The 19525-nt window shown below is 49.4% G+C and overlaps 1 protein-coding gene across 1 annotated transcript in view; it reads right to left on the bottom strand.

The window, feature by feature from the left end:
• Window positions 1-1184: 1184 nt before the first annotated feature.
• Window positions 1185-19525, bottom strand: part of BRSK1 (BR serine/threonine kinase 1) — a 59434-nt gene continuing 41093 nt past the window's right edge. The window contains exons 11-19 of the mRNA XM_084808460.1: window positions 17811-17908; window positions 16676-16826; window positions 16143-16203; window positions 13062-13269; window positions 10413-10461; window positions 9932-10055; window positions 8953-9133; window positions 6647-6736; window positions 1185-4720 (exon numbers count right to left, since the gene is read on the bottom strand). Of these exons, the coding sequence (XP_084664586.1) occupies window positions 4536-4720; window positions 6647-6736; window positions 8953-9133; window positions 9932-10055; window positions 10413-10461; window positions 13062-13269; window positions 16143-16203; window positions 16676-16826; window positions 17811-17908 (1147 nt within the window). The 3' untranslated portion in view covers window positions 1185-4535. The remainder of the gene's footprint in view (window positions 4721-6646; window positions 6737-8952; window positions 9134-9931; window positions 10056-10412; window positions 10462-13061; window positions 13270-16142; window positions 16204-16675; window positions 16827-17810; window positions 17909-19525) is intronic.

Raw genomic sequence — 19525 nt, 5'->3', positions numbered from 1 at the left:
TCTTTGTGGTTCCTTCCTATGTTTGTTCCCATTCTGGCATCACTCTGCCCTGGGACCTTTTGCAGAGAAAGGCAACAAAGCATTTGCCTCACTCGTGGTCCCTCCATCTGGATGTGTCCAGAGCATTGCGGGGAAAAGCCACAGGGAAGTGGTTCCCAGACCCCTGCAGTAACACATGAATTGGGCCTCTCTCACACACCCCTACTTGCATACAAGTTCATACACACTGAACACCATCTACCCACTCTCTTGGCATATACATAAAGCAGTCCTTTCTCTGTCACGAACACAGCACCTACCCATGACCATGTGTGTCTACCACCCATGCTTGCCTTCCAACTGTCCACTTTTATGCACATACCCTACCTGCTCTCATTTGTGCCAAGTGCCCAACCCAAACTCTTGCATTGAACCAACTCACAAACCCGCTGCAGATACAATCCCCAGTCACTTTTTACACAACCAAAATCCCCACACCAATGCACAACCCCATTCATCTAATCTGCATAGCCTCACCCACTGAAGATGGTTCTCCCTGAGACTTCAGGGAGGGTTTAGTCAACTCTGGGGCTTCTCTTGTGGTGATGGTGTGTGTGTGTGTGTGGGTGTGTTTATTTTTGAGAGAAAGGCTGCCTTACCTTTCAGTAGCCCCAAATACTTGCACTTATGGACTAGTATCCCATTGTGCCTGTGCACTCGGGATCCACCACTTGCACAACAGGGCTTTGGCACTTCTAAAAACAACCCCAGAAACTAGCAAGAAACACTTGTTTCCAGAACAGAGCAGATCATTGGAGCTTGCAGAAGGGAGCGCTGCTGACCCATCCTGGAAACGAGCAGTTCTGCTCATTCCAGGGTTGTTTTTAGAAGCCCCAACACCCCGTTGCACAAGCAGTGAGTCCCATGAATGCAACAGAACCAGCAGAGGTGGGAGTGGCCCTACTGGATACTGCCCTATGGAATTTTATCTGGACTGACCCCACAAAAGGCCTCTAACAGTACTCCCTTGAACCAACCAGAACCATCGCCCCTGAAGGGGACCCATTCCTCTCCCTGATGCCCCCAATCCCAACCTGCCAGTTGAAAGCGAAACAGCGCCTCCTGAAGGTCGAACGGAAATGACACTTGGTGGATCTCTGCAGCATGGGAACATTTGAGTGATTGTTTGTATTTTTTTTCTGAGCAATAATTAGACCCTGGAGATGACAGGACATAAGAGGGTTTGGACAATCAGATGGAGGGGTAGGGGCTGGGCAGTGGTGTGAGGTGTGTGCGCGCAATGAGGTTGAGTTCACAAAAGGGAGGGAGGATGGACAGACATGGGGCCAGAAAATGGTGCGGGGAGGGGTGGTTACATAGAGTTACCTCCTGTTCATGTGCACGCCCGCATGCGCCATCACCCACATCCTGTACTACCTCGCCCAACTGAGAGAAAAGAGTCACCCAGAGCAGGATGGGGAAGGGGGAGGAATGCAAGAGAAGCAGGATTGCTTTCGTAGCATCCACAACACACACACACACCGCATCCCAAGCTTCCAGCTGCAGTGTAAAAACCTGGATTCTCCCTTCCCAGATCTTTTGATGCTCACTGATCTATAAATCTGACATTCCTCCCAATCCTGCTCTTTCAGCCTCCCCACCCACTGCTACTGACTCCTGCAAAAGCAACCCATGGTCCGAAAGGAATCTTGCCACAAGATCTGTGCGTCTTCGGAGGGCATCCAAGCCAGCGTACATGTTTAAACTGCAAGTCCCAGGCCCGATGTCTCCGGAACTCCTCTGCCTTCCATCAAGGCTGCAGCACTTTCAAAACACAGTCAAGTGGGGTCTCCCCACTCCAATGGACACTCTTGCACACACACTCCAGACTGCCTTGTGCATATGGATGCAGAGCCTTAGGGCAAAGGAGTGGGGAGTCCAGAGGAGAGATGAGCCGTGGATTTGCTTATGAGTTCCAAGAAGGTTGCTAAAATTATGTGAGACAGAGCCAGTTAGAAGCTAGAGAGTGGTATCAACAGGTAAATGAAATCCCTTGAAATTTTGCAAACCAGATTTTGAAAATGCCAAAGAATACCTAACTTAGGGGCTTTTGGAGGGGGAGTGGGGACAGGCAAAAATAGAAGAAGGGGTTGTTTACTCAAATGTGCTCTTCTTTTCATTTAGAAACAAATAATTTTGATAAAATTCCCTGAATAATAGTTTGCCTTTACTACTGACAAGAGAAATCAGTTATAAATCTGACTTTATTTTTGTTCTAGTCACCTTTTTGGGAAGCCATGATATTTCTAACCTTTGGAGACTGAAGTGTATGTGTGTGTGTTTTAGCTAACAAGTCGATGCAATGGCCCATTTCACATGTTGCAACCTCCCATGGGTTGTTTAAAGCATAGTCATGACTGTGCAGAAGCGAGTGAGCATGTTGACTTTCATCCATTTCCGCTTTGTGAAACATCTCAGGACCGTTCCTAGGTTATTCACCCTGATGTCCAAATCCAGCACTCTGGGTTACTGAGGGAGAAACAACCTAAAGTTTTAACCAATGCTTTGTTGTTGGGTTAAAACTCTGGGTTGTTTCTCCCTGAACATGTCATGGCAAATAACCAAGGAATGGGATGTTCCTGGGTTGTTTTGCAGAGTGGAAACAGATGGGAGGCAGCTTGCTTGCCCCTGCACAGTCACAGCTAGCCCATGGTTTAAACAACCCATGGGAATTGTGATGTGCAAACTGGGTCACGGTATCTTTTTTTTTCAAAATATAAAAATGGAGTGTGATGGAATTGTTAAGAGCAAACTATCTGATGGGCAAAGGGGTGCTAATTATTTGGGACTCAACCACCCCAAGGTATCATTTCCCCATTTTCCAGTTTGGAGCTATTGTTGAGGCTTGCTCTCATATTGCATCATCTGTGTAGGAACAATGAAGATCCCTTTAGCAGGGATTTGGAGCTCCAGAATGTGAGGGGTTATTATGCAAGTTTGATGCTAGATGTGCTTCCAGATAGATGATACCTAGCATTACCAATCAAAAGACATTGTGCAGCTGTTTTATCGTTCCTCCTTAATAGATTTTCTGTGCTAAGGGGGAATAAAGGATGAAAGAAGTGGTGGGAAAACAGGAAAACTGCATTTTGAAATTGGATCACTTTTATTGTTGGAGCGTTTATGTGATTTTTTGCTTAAGGGGATGATGACATCATCTGGACCCCCTGTGAAATTCTGTGAATGAGGCGATTGCACAATAAAAGCCTCATTTGGAAGCACCCTCCATTTAATTGGAATAAAGAGCATCCACAGCAGTCCAGAACCTGGGCTGGAGATGGGAAGGGAAAATATAATCACATTGCACTGTAACCATTTTGTAGTACCAAAGACTGGTGATTTTTTAAGGTTGTTGACTGTTCCCACACATAATTTTCTTTGTTTACTGTTGGCAGCTTCCGAAAACTGTATTTTAAAATTGGATCACTTTTATTGTTGGAACTTTTACGTAATTTTTGGCTTTATGTATATTTTTCACATGTTTCTTTTTAATAAATTTGGGATTTTTTAAGTGATGGGTGGGATATAAATGGAAAATAAATAAATATATGAAAAAAATTGCCAAACATCAGCTCTCAATTGTTTTCATAATAATCACAACATAGTTTGGATTTCAATATATTTGAATTTCCATTTTTGGCTCCCCTCTTGAAATTCAGATTTGGATCATTTTAAAAAATACCGGTTTAGGGGAGAATTTTTCAAATGTTTGTTTTTAACAAAGTGTTTAGTAGAGTTCTGGTAAATATTTTAAATTTCACCTCAACTGGTGATAATGATTTTTTAAAAGAATTAATTGGTTTCTCAATGACGAAAAATCAAAAGAAAAAAGTAGGAGGGGAATGGAAACTTTTTAATTTCTCTCCTAAAACAAGAAATCTTCCAACTAGCTCTGTCTCGCAATTTTAGCTAATGCTCCCACAATATTGTAAATAAGTTGATACCTTATAGGCCACAGAAGGAAAAGCAGGAGAAAGAAAATATCTCATGGCAAAGACCAAAATGAAATCAGGACGGAGTCTGTGAAAAGGGCTCAAGTAAATAAAGATACTCCCTTTTCCCAACAAAGGAATCAGATTAAATCCCCCAAGACCCACCGGCTCCTGCCCGGTTTCTCCTCCTCCTCCTCCTCCAGTTTGTTTTCTTTTTTCAGTCCTTCATCTTTTTCTTTGTTTTTGTTTCCATTTTATGTTCTTTCCCCCTCCCCTTCTGTTCTTTTGTGGATTTGTTTTGTTTTCTGTTAACTATTTACAAGTTCACAGTATGGGCCGCTCCCAAGATGGCGACTTTCCACTCCAGGGTGAGATGGGGCTGTTAAATTTGAACCAATCCCCATCCCTTTGCGTCTCTGGTGGAGCCTTTTACCCATCTGTATGGTTCATTGGCTCCTTTCTGTCCATCTGGGACCGCTCTAGCTATTTCCAGGGGGGTGGAGTTGGCTTCCTCCGGCTGCTTTTCCCCCTGGCCTCCCCTGTGCTGGCCCCCTGCCCCATACGTCATGGCTGCTGTGGGGACGGGGGTGGCGGTTGCTGGACTTGAGTCCCGTTGGACGAGACGAGCTTCTTGTCCTTGGAGCCACGTCGATGGTGTTCGGATGAGACATCGGATTCAGAGCGCCGAGACGGTTGGCAGCTGCGAGTTGGGGTGCCTGGCAAGCGGGGCTGCTGCCCGTTCTTCTCATCTGGAAGCAGAGGGAAGTGCGAACTTCAAGTTAATTTCACAGGCAGATGCCCCTTGACACCACTCTGAACATCCAAGCATCAACAATGCTTCTCTTCTGCTCTCAGTCCCACTGCAACAGCAAACACCACAATGTTCCAAGATATCTAATTCCAAAGGGATGTTAACCATGTTTTAAGGTACACTGCTTCTGTATCCTGGAGGTACATATAGCCACTATGACTAATAGCCAGAGACAGACCTTCCTGGAATGTGTCTTACCCTCCCTTTTAAGCCACCAAAGCCAGGAATAATCAGTATATCCTAAGGGTGCAACCCTATGCGTGTTTAGATACAAAAAAGTCTTGCAGCTTTTTGGCTGGGGAATGCTGGGAGTTGTAGGACTTTTTCCTGTCTAAACATGCATAAGATTGCGCCCTTAGTTAATTATTCGATGTGAAGAAGCATTTTCCTCAATCGTGCACATTATTTTATTGGATGGCCTCCCCACCCCTGAAACGTCTAGTAATAGAATGAGGAAAAAAAACGCTACCCATTTTCTCCATACCATGCATCATTTCATAAACATCATAATGCTGTTGTGCCCCCATCCTCCTTAGTCTCCTTTTTAAAAAATGAAAATGCCGCAAAAATACTTCAACCTTTCCGCACAGGGACAGTGCTCCAACCACCATAGGTTGTACACGGGTCGTACAAAAAATGTCTTTGTGAGGCAGCAACTAAATTTAACTTACATTGCGATAGGAAATTGCCTTACATTAGGTTGGACTATTTGTCCATCAAGCCCAGCACTGTCTACCCCAACTGGCAGCGGATTTCCAGGGTCTCAGGTGGAGGTCTTTTCCTGACACCTGCTCCCTGATCCTTTCAAGCGGCAATGCAGGGGATTAAACCGGGGACCGTCTGTGTGGAACACACGTGCTCTACCACCGAGCTATTGCGAGAGTTTGACACACACACCCCACCCCCTGGGGAGATGCGAGCAGTGGAGGCTAGTGGCTCTGATTGTGGTGGGGCCGTGCATCCATTCTGGGTTCCAATCAGAACCAGCCAGAACTCTAAAGAAGTTATCCAAGGTGTCAAACACTTCTTTGGAGTTCTGGGTGGTTCTGACTGAAACCCAGAATGGATGCACAGCCCCACTGACATTGGAGCCACCAGCCTCTGTTGAATACAAGCTGGTCAGCTGCCTGTGTCTGGAGTGGGGCAACAAGGAAGCTGGCCATGGCATCTGCCACCGTGCTGGTCTCCTCCTGCTCTGCCTCCCTAATCCCTTTTCGAGGATTGGGCCCATGTGTGGAGGCCGTTGCCACCTCCTGCCAGCACATCCCCACCCCTTCCATTCTCACTTGCAGCTGGGACAGGGAGGATCAGGGAAGTGCATGCAGCGGTTGCATCAGCAGAGGCTCACATGGATACACTGCAGCAAGGGTGGACGGTTCTGGATCTACCAGTAGATCCAGAACCGTCTTTGCTGTACATCAGCAGGGCTTTCTGACTCCCAATTGTTAAACAGCAGCAGCAATGACAACATGGGTTTTCCCACCTAAATGAGGCTGCTGAAATGAAGAGAGCTTTGAGTGACCAGGAGTGGACTTTTGTCTAAGCTCAGCTCCGTGCTAGGACCACGAAACCAATTCCTAGGCTCAGAAAGCGTTCTGAGGCACCCTGTTCTTTGATTCTAAGGGCAGACGTTTAGCACTTGGCTCTGGTTGGTGGATCTCGGGGTTCTTGTAAAAACAAACAAACAGCAAAGGAGATGCAATGAGCCTGAGGCAGGCCCACTGCTGCCGCACAAACTGGCGTGATACAACTGAAAATGGAAAGAGGGGGAAAGCCGACCGATTCGAGTGCCTTTTGCGAAAACAGGCAGGGATGCACTCAGCAAACGGTTCCTGCCAAGTACAAGGTCATGATGGACACCGACCTGCGAGGGCTTGCACCGAAGGCTGGTCATGTGTGCTGAGCAGCTGCGCCTGAATCGTTTCCACAACCCGCTTAAACCGGCGGCTGGGACCTGCGGAAGCAGAGATGGGCACACAGATCAGAGAGGAATTGGATCTCCTTGGGCAGACCCCAGTAGACGGGGTCCAGAGGGAGGATGCAGCTGGAGCCACAACAGCAGGAAGATGTGCGGTCATCAACATTGTGTGAAAGAGGACTGCAGATCTCAAAACCAGACTCATGCTGAATCATGTGTGTCTGTCTGTCTACCTTCCTTTCTTCCTATGCATCCATCCATCCTTCATTCACACACACGCACAGTACACCCTTCAGGACTGTGAATTGTCACTATGGGTTCTAGCCAATGTTATCCTACTTAGAGTAGACCCATTGAAATGAATGGGCAGTTAGGCATGACTAGTGTCAGTCCCATTTATTTCAGTGGATCTACTCTAGTAGGACTGACATTGGATCCAACCCTAAGCCAGTGACAATTGGACTGGATCCCCCAGCCAGAGGCTGGGGTCTCTTTTTAGATGCTAGCTTAATGGCTGTGTTGCCTCCAGAGAGGATTAACCCTAGAACAGTCTTCCCCAACCTGGTGCCCTCCGGAAGTGTTGGACTACAACTCCCAGCATTCCTGACCATTGGCCATACTGGCTGGGGCTGATGGGAGTTGAAGTCCAAAACATGCATCTGGAGGTGCCTGGTGCCAGAGGGGCGCCAGGCTGGGGAAGGCTGTCCTAGGAGTATATTTCATTATATACGTAAAATATCATCTTGCCTGCAAAGAAAGTGGGATCCCCTCATTCACCATGGGTTTATCTCCACTACAGACTTAAACGAGGTTAAGGCCCATTCCCTCCCCCGAGGAAGCTGTACTCCAGCCTTGTATTTAAGTGATAGACTCATTGCCTACAGGGACCAAGAAGTCCATGCAGGTGAGTGAACTGGCTGGTAGAAGAGGGATGGAGAGTTCTGTCCCTCCTCTGCCCTGAGTGTAGGAACCAAGCAGGCTGCTAAAGAAGAGAGGCTCTCTATCCAGCATAAAAAAGCAGCTCTCCCATCCTTCCTCTGCCAGCCTCCAACAGGCTAGCAGCTTTTGTGGGCTTATTTTCAATGCAGCTGTAGTCCCATGTGAATGTGAAGCGGTGGGGAAAAAACCCTAGGCCATCACACCTCTGCTCATGAGGGCTGCTAGGGATCTCTCAAGCGAATTCTCAGCACTCTCCCCAAAGTATGACTTCCCCAGGGTTCTTTGGGGGAAACCATGGCAGTTAAAACTGATGTAAAACTGATGCAAGGTTGTAGGATACAGAGACCCTGCGTGAGGATCTACCCCAGATATATCAGAATCCACTGTCAAATATTAAAAAGAGGGAACCAGGATCATCCCACTAGTTTTGTGGAATATATCCCTAGAATTCACCAGCATGATGTGTTGCTCCTGTTAGCAACTGTGAATAAGAAACTGGGAACCAGCTTTAGCTTCATCTTGAAGGCAGGGATAGCATATTCAAAGATGGGAGACATGCAGGTGGAGAGGCACTTTACAGGCCCCAATATAAGAGCCATTCCGCAGGCAGTGCCCACACATTAATGACAGGACCAGCCCTACCATTAGGAAGAGTGAGGCAGTCACCTCAGCAGATGCTGGGAGGCGGCAGCAAGGTGTTGGAGGAGAGCGCTGTGGGCCATGGGGCCTGCCCTATGCCCCCTAAGGTAGCCTGCTGCCCTCCAATGTAGTGGAGGAAGCTCTCCCATCCCTAGTGTGGAAGTAAGATTCAACTGCCAGTCCAGTCGATTTTTGTACATGGAACGGGAGGGGGCGCCATCTTGTTCTTCACCTCAGGCAATAAAATGGGCCTAATTAATGGGCCAGCCCTAATTAATGGCTACAGTAATGCCTGAAAACTATGCAACAATAATGGCTACAAAAATAGAACCACAATGACTAGAAAGTTGTTTTGTTTTGCTAAGAGAACAGCCCACTAGAAAAGTACGGTTCTAAGGTATGTAAGATTCTAAGAGTACTTCCCACTAAATAAGTAAAATGTATTCTTCTCTGGGAGGAAACTGGGATCTCCTCATCCACTAGGGTCATATCTGCACTACAGACTTAAATGGGGCTAACAGCCATTCTGTTTTCCCAGGAAACATAAGCCCATGTGGGGGACAGCATAGCGCTGAAATCACAGTGGCTAGAAACTTGCTTTTTAAATTGGGGTAGGCAAACTTTTCAGGTCTGTGGGCAACCCATAAACTATAACGATCCCAAAGGGCACGCACCTGAGATGAGGGTGAAGGTGACCGAGTAGATCCCGCTGTCCTTGTGCGCCTCCCCACCCTCGGAGTAGCTGATGTCCACTTGGAACTTGACGGGTTTCTGGAAGACGGAGGGGCCGCCCGACGACTTATATTCGGCCCGGAAGCTTGTTTGGGATACGACACTATGACTCAGGCTGGGGATCTGTAGAGGTGATGGAAGGCAGGACATGTCAACCTACAGGCCAGTAGATGGAAGGGATCCCCTTCCAGTGTCCTGCCCATCAGGGCCGGCCCTACCCTTAGGCAGAGTGAAGCGATCACCTCAGGCGGCAGATGCTAGGAGGTGGTAGCAAGGTGTTGGGAGGAGAGACCTGTGTGCTTTGTGGCCTGGTCTGCACCCCCTCAGTTAGCCTGCTGCCTTCAGATGCAGCGGAGAATGCTGTCCCACCACCTGCCAGTCCAGTCGGCTTTTGTACATGTACTGGGAGGGAGTGCCATCTTGTTCTTCGCCTCAGGCAGCACAATGTCTTAAGCCAACCCTGCTGCGAGTTCAGGGTGCACAACCTTTTTGGTCCTGAGGGCTGCATGTGATGCTGGCTCAGTGTCTGGGGCCGCCCATGCATACGCACAACCATATGCATGTGTGCACATACATACACACACACACACACACACACACACACATCTCAGTGATCCTGATACAGATCACTTTTTCCTCGCTGCTGCTAACAGTGAGGAAAGAGGTTCTGCATTAGGATCCCTGGGGCGGTGAACTAGGCAGTGGAGTGTTAAGATGCCCATGGGGGATGAAATTCAGGTCGGGCAGGAAGGGCCATGGGTTTTGCACCCCTGTAGTAGTTCCACCACTATCCAAACCCTGCTGTCCTCAGTACCCAGTAGGCCTCATCCTGCCAGTCATCCGTATCCCCTTCTTCACCATCTCCCCAAAACCTTCCAAATGCACACTCCTCTCCCACTTTGCCTGGTGCTTAGCACTTACCGAGAGGAAGGCATGTACAATGTCAGCCTTGATGGAGCTCAGGGGTTTGTCTCTGATGACCACAAAAATTTGTTCCTCTTTGTCTAGGTTGATAAAATTCCCAAACCAGGATTTCTTGGCTAGCCTGAAAGGGGAGGGGAGCAGAACATACAGGCTATGATTGTTTGCAAAGAAGCATGGAGGAGAAGATTGGGAGATGGGTTGCTTGTGGCCAGTGATGTCACTCGTACTGACCAGTAGGTGCCTGCAACACTTGTGCAACCACATGGCACAGCCACAACACACACTCCTGTGATGTGTGCAGTTGCTGGAGGGGGGTGGGGAGGAAGACATCTGGATTCCCCACACTGACAACCACACACCGATTGAGGAATAAAATTATCATCCAAAGAGCGATTTGGCAAAAGAACCAGGAGGTGAGGGAAAGGGACCGAATTCTCCTTTCCTCTCCTCCCGGCGATCACAATCTTCTGATACTCACTCAGGGGATGACTCTGGAGTAAGACTGGACATTTCCTCTGGTGTGGGAACTGCAGGGGGGAGAGGAAACGTAAAAGGTAAACCAGGAACAAGCTTGACCCCTTCCCCACCCACTCCAGCCCCTTAAGGCGCAGGCTGCTCATTGGCTACTAGATGCCGAGGACAAAAGCAGGGAATGGCTATGAGTTACACACCCTGCCTTGTGGAAAGGCCCATGCCCTGCGTGCAGAAGGCCCCAGGCAGGGCTGTTGCTAGGCAGTTAAAAGATTCAGGGCTCAGGCCCATAGCATACAATTTGCATATGCTAATTTATATCTATATATGAACATTTAGAAATAGTTACTTGGACTAATCTAAATTTCACAGAGAGCAAAGCAGTTAATTTCTTGTCCAAATTGCCTCACACAAATAAATTCTTCATTTAATTTGGACCCTGCACCAGATCATCCCAAATCAGTAGTGCCTCTTCAATTGCAATCAATTTACAATTTCTTGCCCCACACCTTTTTTCTCTTTTCCTCCAGGAGGAAAATTTTGCCCACCCCATGCAATTAAGCTTCCACGAAAAGCTTCCACTGGCACCTATGGAAGGGGATCCCCCACCCCCGCTAAGCTTAATTACTATGCAGGGGGGAGGTCTTGGGGTTGTCCAGCATGTGGGGTGGGGAGGGTTAACTTCTTGAAAATCACCCCCTGCATGGCAATTAAGGTGAGAAAGGAATCCTCCATTGGCATCAACGGACATTAAGGGCTCTGGGGAATAGATCTGGGGCCCGAGCCCTATGGGTCCAGGCCTAGCAACACACCTCCCAGGTTCAATCCTGGGTATCTCAAGCTCAGGCTGGGAAAGACCCTGCTGGAAACCCTGAAGAGCTACTGCCGGTCTGAGCAGGCAATAACTGAGCAAGATGGACCAAGGGTCTGACTCAGGATACGGCAGCTTCCTGGGTTCCTATACTACACACACCAAAGCAATCACACACTCATCTGGTACAACCTTTATTCCAGGAGTGGGCAACTTGTGGCCTCCAGGTGCTGCTGGAATGCAACAACCCTCAGCTCCCTAGCCAGCATAGCCAACAGTGAAGCATGATGGGACTTGAAGTCCAACAACATCTGGAGGGCCACAAGTTGACGATCTCTGCTTTGCGCATGTAAACCATTGCACAGAATGTCTACTCAAACTCCCCTGTCATTCATTCCCGCCTGCCCCTCTGAATAGGCCCAGAGTTCTCCTTTTCCTGTCCTCCTTGTAGGGATGTCAGAGAATTCTGCCACAGATCTCAGTGAGGCCGAATGCCAGAGCATTTGGCCCCCCGAAATCTGTGGCGGAAAGAAGCCCCCCGCCCCACCACCCCGCGAAAGGTGCATGAAATGGAGCACTTACCTGGTGCTGTTTGTGCTGCTTTGCGAATGGCGGCCGCATTTGCGGCCGCCATTTGCTTCCCCATTTTTGCCATGATAGGCTATGTAAATACTTACATAGCCTATCACGGCTAATGCAAGGACACCATTTGCGCCCCTGCGGAGGCTGTGATAGACTACTTAAAATTTACATAGCCTATCACGGCAAAAAAAGGGAACACAAATGGCGGCCGCCGTAGTCGCCGCCATTTGCGCCCCTGTTTTTTTGTCGTGATAAGCTACGTAAATATTTACATAGCCTATCAGGGCAAAAACACAGGAACGCAAATGGAGGCCGCCGTAGCCGCCGCCATTTGCATCCGCAGGCTCCACACGCCTGCGAATGCGCCTAGCTGGTGGCTCCGTGGAGTTGCTGCAGAGTGGAGCCAGCCAGGTTAGGATTTCAGGGGGAGGTGCGGAGCGCCTTCCCCCCACCGCAAATCACCCCCTTCGAAAAGGTAAGTGACTTTCGCACATCCCTACCTCCTTGATCCTCCTTAGTTGCTGGCACAACATTCTCGACGCCATTTCCCTCTTGGAAAACTTGGTCCCCAGGTTAAAGCTCAGTTTTTGCACATGCTCCTCTGACAAGAGCATTTTAGGGCAGCCTTCCCCAACCTGGTGCCCTCCAGATGTTTTGGATTACAACACCCAGCATTCACGACTATTGGCCATGCTGGCTGGGGCTGATGGATGTTGAAGTTCACAACATCGAGAGGGGAAGACTGCTTTAGACAGCTGCTTATCTATTACATCTTACACCAGGGATGGGAAAGCTCAGGCCCGCGGGCCAAATCTGGCACTCCTGGGGTCCCAAATCCATCCTTCCAGGGGTTCCCCAGATGGCCACTCCCCCTTTCACCTGACCACACCCCCTTTCCCCTGACCACTGATCATTTGGTGGGTTTCCAGCTTTTGGCTCATTCTAATAAAGTTGAAATCCCTGCCACAAGGCTCAGTTCATGGCAGTAGGAGCTTCAAGCTAAAATATGCTGGTATTTGGGGGCCGTCACTTTTGCCTTAGGCCCCGCCCCCACTGGAATCTGGCCCCTGAGAGCCTCTCTGCAATGGAATTTGGCCCTCAGGCTGAAAGACATTCCCCAACCCTGTCTTACACACTCACCCTGACTTACACAGTCAGAAGCATGGTGGTCACACAGGTAACAAACTTACAGTTATGTTTTCGCACCCACACACCCCCAACCCAGCCCACCCCCCACAGCAAATGGCAGAATGACACACTCACCTTGCAGTTTCCGGCGGTGAAAGCGCGGCGAGCCAAGGAAGCTGTTCTTGATGGAGTTGAGGCGAGTTTTCCAGGCCACACCGGCCACACCAGGGCTGCTCGGTGGCGTCCCACCGGGAGTGCCGCTGGGGCTCTCTTTGGGCGTGTGCACCGGGGTGCCGAGCGGAGTGGGGAGGGGGCTTCCCCGAGGGGAGGGGTGGGGAGTGACCTGCAGCACAGATTTGGGTGGGGGTTTAGTAGAGGGGAAAAAGCAACGGGGAGAGGAGGGCGGGGGAGGGGGCGGAGAGTTGGGGGGCAGGGGGAACGGGGCGGAGCATCGGCTCTGCAGGGCCCTGTCGCCTGCCGGGCTGCCCTTGGCTGGAAGCGTCTGAGTCTTCGCAGGGGCAGTGGGAGGCGATGGGAGAGAGAAGCTGAAGATGGGGCTCTGGGTGTGGGGAAAAGTGGGGGGGGGAGAAAGGTGAGGGGGGGAGAGCCGTGAGATGGGAGTGAGTAATGGCAGGTGACAGTCCCACAGTCTGCTTCCAAAGACAGTCTCGCTCCAGGGCCCAGGACTTGGGTTTCCCCTATTGTGCCAGGGTCCACTTTCTTAAGGATTAGCTTGCCCCATGGCAAACCTGCCAGATGCTCTTTGGTGAACAAATATAGTGCCCTAGGTCTTCTCCAGCCAGCCTATGCTGCAGCAAGTCTAACATATGCTACTCCAAAGAGAAACTGATCCACTGCCCCACCACAGCATGGATCTGCCTTTAGTGCAAGGCCATGTCCATATCCACAAGAGGCAGCAAACTCAGCCCTGTGCCACCTTCCCCAATCAGCCATCCTCTCTTACAGAATGACAGCTCTCAACTCCAGGCCCCAATCCAGCCTCCAGACCAGTTGGAGCACAACTTCCACCCCCACAGACAGCATGACTGGGGATGCTGGGGCTTGCAGTCCAACACGTCTGGTGGGCACCAGATTTGGGGAAGGCTACGAAACATTTCCCACAGGGAATCCGCTGTTCACCCAATAAAGAAACCTCTTTGAGGGCCCATGGGCCATTTGAGAAACTGTCGTGGGTGTCGCCACAAAACGGCCACCATGGGAGGTGTGGCTAATCACAAAGTCACAAGCGATCCCAACTACAGGTAAGAAAATGTGTTACTTTAACAACAGGGGGAAAGGCATGGCAGCTCAGTGGGGGCTGGGAAATGTGTCCGGGGACACCTTTGCCTAACCCTGCTATAGGAAAACGACCTAAAGAGCCAGACAGACTACTGGAAAGATTGCTGGCCTCAACTAAGGCTTTCTTCTCCCTGCAACAGGCAGAAATTCAAGCGGCGAAGCCTTTGCCAGCACAGAGGTATCCTGCTGGTAAAAGCTGCACCAGCTGAGTCTCTCTTTTTTGTGCTGTGGTTAGTGGCAGGGCAGCCCTGCCTGCAAAGAGACACCGTCTCTACTGCTGCAACAGCCCAACATGCTCCACTGCCAAACTGTACCCAGGAATAGGCTGGTGCTTTACAGCTTTGGGCCATACAAGACATGACATTAGGCACATGATAGACTCGAGTTACTAAACAGCAGATGTGGGGAATCTCCAGGATTGTGAAGTGAGAGGGGATTTAACCCTTTTTCCCATCACGGAGATCCAGAGGCCTCCGCAGCTGCTGTTCACCTTGGGAGGAAAGCTGCTATTAGCACGCAAATGGCAGCTGCATGGGGGCCGATCCAGATTGAGACTGAGGTGGCAGGGGGAAAGAGTTAGATTCCCTCTCCCTGACACTGCTCTCTTGATCCAGATACACGCATGTCTGCTATTCAGTAAGCAAAAAGCAAGCACATGAGGGCCTATCATGGGCTCAGTGTCACACCGCAGTTGGCTCTTTGTCTTCCCTTCAGCTGCTTCAGATTACAGGATTGTATCAGATGCTAGTCCTACTTAGAGTAGACCCACTGAAAAGAGTGGGACTTGAGTTAATCATTGCTTATGTTCCATTGATTTCAGTAGGCCTACTCTAAGTAGGACTAACATTCAGTGGTGAAGTGGAGCCAGGCCTCGGAGGGACGCAGTGCCAGCACTTTCTGATTAGCAGAGATTTTGACGCTATCTGCCACCCCCCTCAGAATTCCCCTTTCCCTCTGAGCTTAGCTGAAATCCTCACAGTAGCTGCGGGAAAACTAATTTTCCCAGTAACAATATATTGTTCCCTGTTGTACTGCAAAATATTTTGGGGCAGCTTGGGCTTGAATGGGCAATTAAGACCCGGTAGCTTTACCAAAGACAAAGACCTGCTCCTGGTGATGACAACAGCTAAAGCCAGTTTTCTGACATGGCCTGCCAGCATTTTTGGACTCTTCTTGGGGGTACGGCTAGAGGGACTGTCATGATGAGTGCCTGCACTTGCAAACTGACCACTACACCACTGCTAACACTGGATACAGCCCACAGTCTTCTCCCTTGCCTCCAGTTAGCCAGATCTAACTGTGGTCCTGTCCACACTCTCAAGACATCCGAACTCAAACTCCTGTCCCCACAAAACCTGGAACCCTAATATCTGACCCTACCGTCTTCTATTCAGACGTCTCTCATCTTTTTCTCACCAAAGATCTATACACACACCTCCACTCTCCTTTGTTGCTCTGGGGCATCACCATTTTCCCCTGAAAGAGGCTAGGTCCCTTGGAAAGCTCTGCACCAGGTGGCAATTCAACAGATCTGGCTTTCCCCCTGGCATGGAAATGCAAGAATGGGGTTGGAGGTGGGGAGTGAACTGCACCTGGTCAATCCTCTGCCCATCATTCATGCAACTGTGAAAGATATAGCCCCCTACCCCCCTCGGGAAAGATGCCACGATCTCCTCAGCACCTCCACCACCACCCCCAGCTTGAATGGAGTGCAAGATGGCATGTGAATGAGGCTGCTGGGTCTGTGGATCTGTTTCCCAACCCCAACCCCTTCAAAATCCATCCATTCCCTCCCCATGCCCCATGTCTACGTTGCTCCCCCCATCACCACCCAGCTGCCCCCAGCCTCTGCCGCAATTGTTTATTTTACTTCCTCTGTCACCACCCCACAACCTCTCTTATATCGCATGTACTCACCCTGGGGCTACTGAGGGGACTAGAAGATAAGCCAGTGGAGGCACCACTCACAGATCGAGACCTGTTTGTGTGGAAGGAAGATGTATTGGGGGTTTGTGCTGTCTGGGAACTGATACACAGAAATGCAGTTCGTCAGTTCACGGAGAGGGGGCACCAGTACACTATATGCCTATGCAGTTCCCAGTATGACCAGCAGAGGCAGCAAAGATTGCACGTGCAATTCCCAGAAATAAAGCATTAAAAACATCACTTCTCAGAACAACCAGTCAGAGGTAGGCTGCAGACCTGAATACATATGCAGTTTCTGTCACCACCCACAGGGAACAGCAAAGTTTTGCATATATGCATTTTTAGCCCGAAAAACATACATGTAATTCCTGGTACAGCCATTGGAGGGTAGCAGAATATTAAAATATTCGCAGTTCCCAATTCCAATAGCAGGGAAGCGAACTGGAAAGGCAACAGCGCCCCTAATGTCAGGTTGCCGAACTGTCCCCCTCTGGCTAAACCCATACAGACAAACAGGAACTCACCTCTGGCTATGTTGCGCCATCTCTATGGCCCGTCGGGCTGGGACTGGGGAACCACCATCTGTGACACTCAGAACTTCCATGGACTTCCGCTCAGGCCGGCGCTTTCCATGTCGGTTCAGCATGGGTGAGTCAACTCGCTTCCGAGGGGGGTCTGAAAAAAATTAGAGACAAGAGCCCAGCTGTGGCTGCCTTTGGGGGGACATACAGTGGCTGTGGTTCATACAGGGATCATTCAGTACTTAACAGAAGAAAAAGGAAAACATTCAAATATTCTGATGACACCTCCCCGCCACACACACCCCTCTCACACAGATTGCTTTGATTGGGCCAGAGAACAGAATTTGGAGAGTGTGATGATGAGACACACAGAAGTGCAATTCTCAGGATCATCAGCAGAGGGCAGCAGTGCTTCACATACAACAGGCCATTCCCAGCACAACCACCACTTCACTGCATGGGTGAAGAACCACAGTCTTCCAGGTATTGATGGACTACAACTCCCATCATCCCCAGACAGCATGGCCAATAGTAAAGGATGTTAGGAGTTGTAGCCAAGCAACACCTGGAAGCCTGCAAGTTCCTCACCCCTGACTAAGTAGGACACCTTGGCGAGGAATGAGGTCAAGGCGGGAGTACTTAATTGAGAGTGGGCTATGCCTCAGGGGTGGGCAGAAGGTAGATCTCCAGATGTTTTGGACTTCCCTGCTAGCATAGCCAATAGCCAGGAATGCTGGGAGTTGACATCCCAAACATCTGGAGATCTACTTTCTGCCCACCCCTGGGCTAAGGGGATGTATCAGCAACTATATGGCCTTGTAGGCCCCTTCCAACCCTACTATTCTATGATTCTATGATATTTGTGTATTATCACTTTGATCTTCCTGTTTTCCCCTATAAAATCCGCAAATGAGACAGGAAGGAAGGAAGCACTTAGCGACCCAGCCAAGTGGCCCTGTCTGGGGGCTGGGGTGGGGCTTTGTTAATGAGGGGGATCCAGGACCTTCTGAAAACTTATTTTGGATCCTTCAGAAGAATCATGTCCCTTGTATCTTTCTGGGATTCCTGGGTACTAGTAAACTCCACCCTCTCCTCCTTCTGAAGTGTTTTGGGAAAGGGCTCCCTGACAACGTCTCACCAACATCATTGCGCGGAGGCAAGTCCTCATCCTCGCAGCTGGGATATCTCTCCTTGCGGTCAAGTAGAAGGTAGTAAATCATTTTCTCCTGATTCTCCCTGAAAAGGAGAAGGGAAGAAATTATGGGGACAGGGTCAGTGTGAGGCTGTGTTCAGTGTTCTGTGGGGATCTGGGATAGAGGCTGTGGATTTTTATTTCCACCCAACCCAACAATTTACACCAGGGGTGGACAACACATAGCCTGCGGGCCACATGTGGCCTCTGTCGTCCCCTGTCATCGAATTCAGGGGGGAAACTTAAAACAAAAAAATGGTGTCTCTAGTGCTACGGAGCAGCAAAAAGGTCAAATTTAGCTTATTTGCAAGTATTTGCAGAAATATTTTAGCTTATTTGCTAAATTTGATCATTTTAGGGTTTTGTTTTTTTTGGCACCCTGCAATATCTGGGGGGGCAGGGCTGAAAATTGCCCCTGGATCTCCCACACCTTGCCCACCCCTAATCTATACCTCCCCCCTTCCTGATTCTTCTGTTCTTCCTTTCATCCATGTTTTTGTCAAGACCTCAGCCCTGCTGCCTCGTTCATCCAATGCATCCTCTTAGAGTGCATCCACGCTACAAACCCATGTTACACCTTCTCTGAAAGAACCCGGGAACTCTATTTGTGGCAGTGCTGAGACTTCTCTGTAACAATCCCAGCTTCCCCACAGGAGTACAATTCCTAAGGTTCTTTGGGGGGAGGGGGGAAATGCTGTTTATAAGTGCATTTACACACCATCTTTTAAAAACATCCTGAAAAGAACTCCTGCACTGGGTGTCGCTAGAGGGAGGCATATCACAGCATGTGCACCAACATTTTTTTCAGGTGTCCCAATGACATAATCTATGGTAACATAAGCATTGAGAACTGGGAAGTTCTAACCCATGAACGCTGCAGCTGGAGGTCAGCCTATATTAAAGGCGCTATGGACTTTGAAGAAGCACGAGTACAGGGTGAAAGGAAGAAACGAGCTCAGCAGAAGGCACATCAAGCAAAGCCTCACCATGACCGCCTTCCACCTGGAAACCCATGTCCTCACTGTGGGAGGCTGTGTAGATCCAGAATCGGCCTTTACAGCCACCTGCAGACCCACTACTAGAGATTAATGTGTTGATTGACCTATCTTCTATGAATCTGTCTAATCCTTTTAAAGAGTTATCTATATAGGCTCTATCTTTGGAAGACAACCTTACTCAGTCACGAGTTATCGCCATGATGATGTTGATGATAACATAAACTTTCGTCTTCCCTCTCAAAAGAAAATGCCAAGGCTTTAATCTCTGAGGGAGATGTACATCATCCTAAATTGGGGGGGGGGGGGAAGGGAGTCTGTAATTGCTCAGTGGTGAGAGAAAAGCATTCTGCATTTCTCTGTCTTGTAATTGCACGGCTCTGTTCAACTGTTCGTGTGAGCTTTTTAGGGCGCAATCCTATGCAGATAGGCGGCTGCCTCTGAACTCTGAGGCGACTGCCTATCCAATGCAGGGCAGGAGAAGCACAGAGGGGATCGTTCCTTCCGCAGTCCTCCTGCCTTGCCTGTTTGGCTAGGCAGCAGATTGCGGCTGTCTAGCCGCAGGAGGGGAGAGCTGGGGAGGAAGCTGCTGTATGACACACTGGATGTGTTGTACAGGCATTTCTGCCCTCCCTGCCCCATAATGCCCTCTGGGAATGCCCCATT

The sequence above is a fragment of the Heloderma suspectum genome, chromosome 6, assembly GCF_057233095.1.
Source record: "Heloderma suspectum isolate Gila_16-S chromosome 6, 16-S_ref, whole genome shotgun sequence".
NCBI classification, from domain to species: domain Eukaryota; kingdom Metazoa; phylum Chordata; class Lepidosauria; order Squamata; family Helodermatidae; genus Heloderma; species Heloderma suspectum.
The sequence above is the reverse complement of the archived record's forward strand: the minus strand, read 5'-3'. Positions and strand labels throughout refer to the sequence as shown.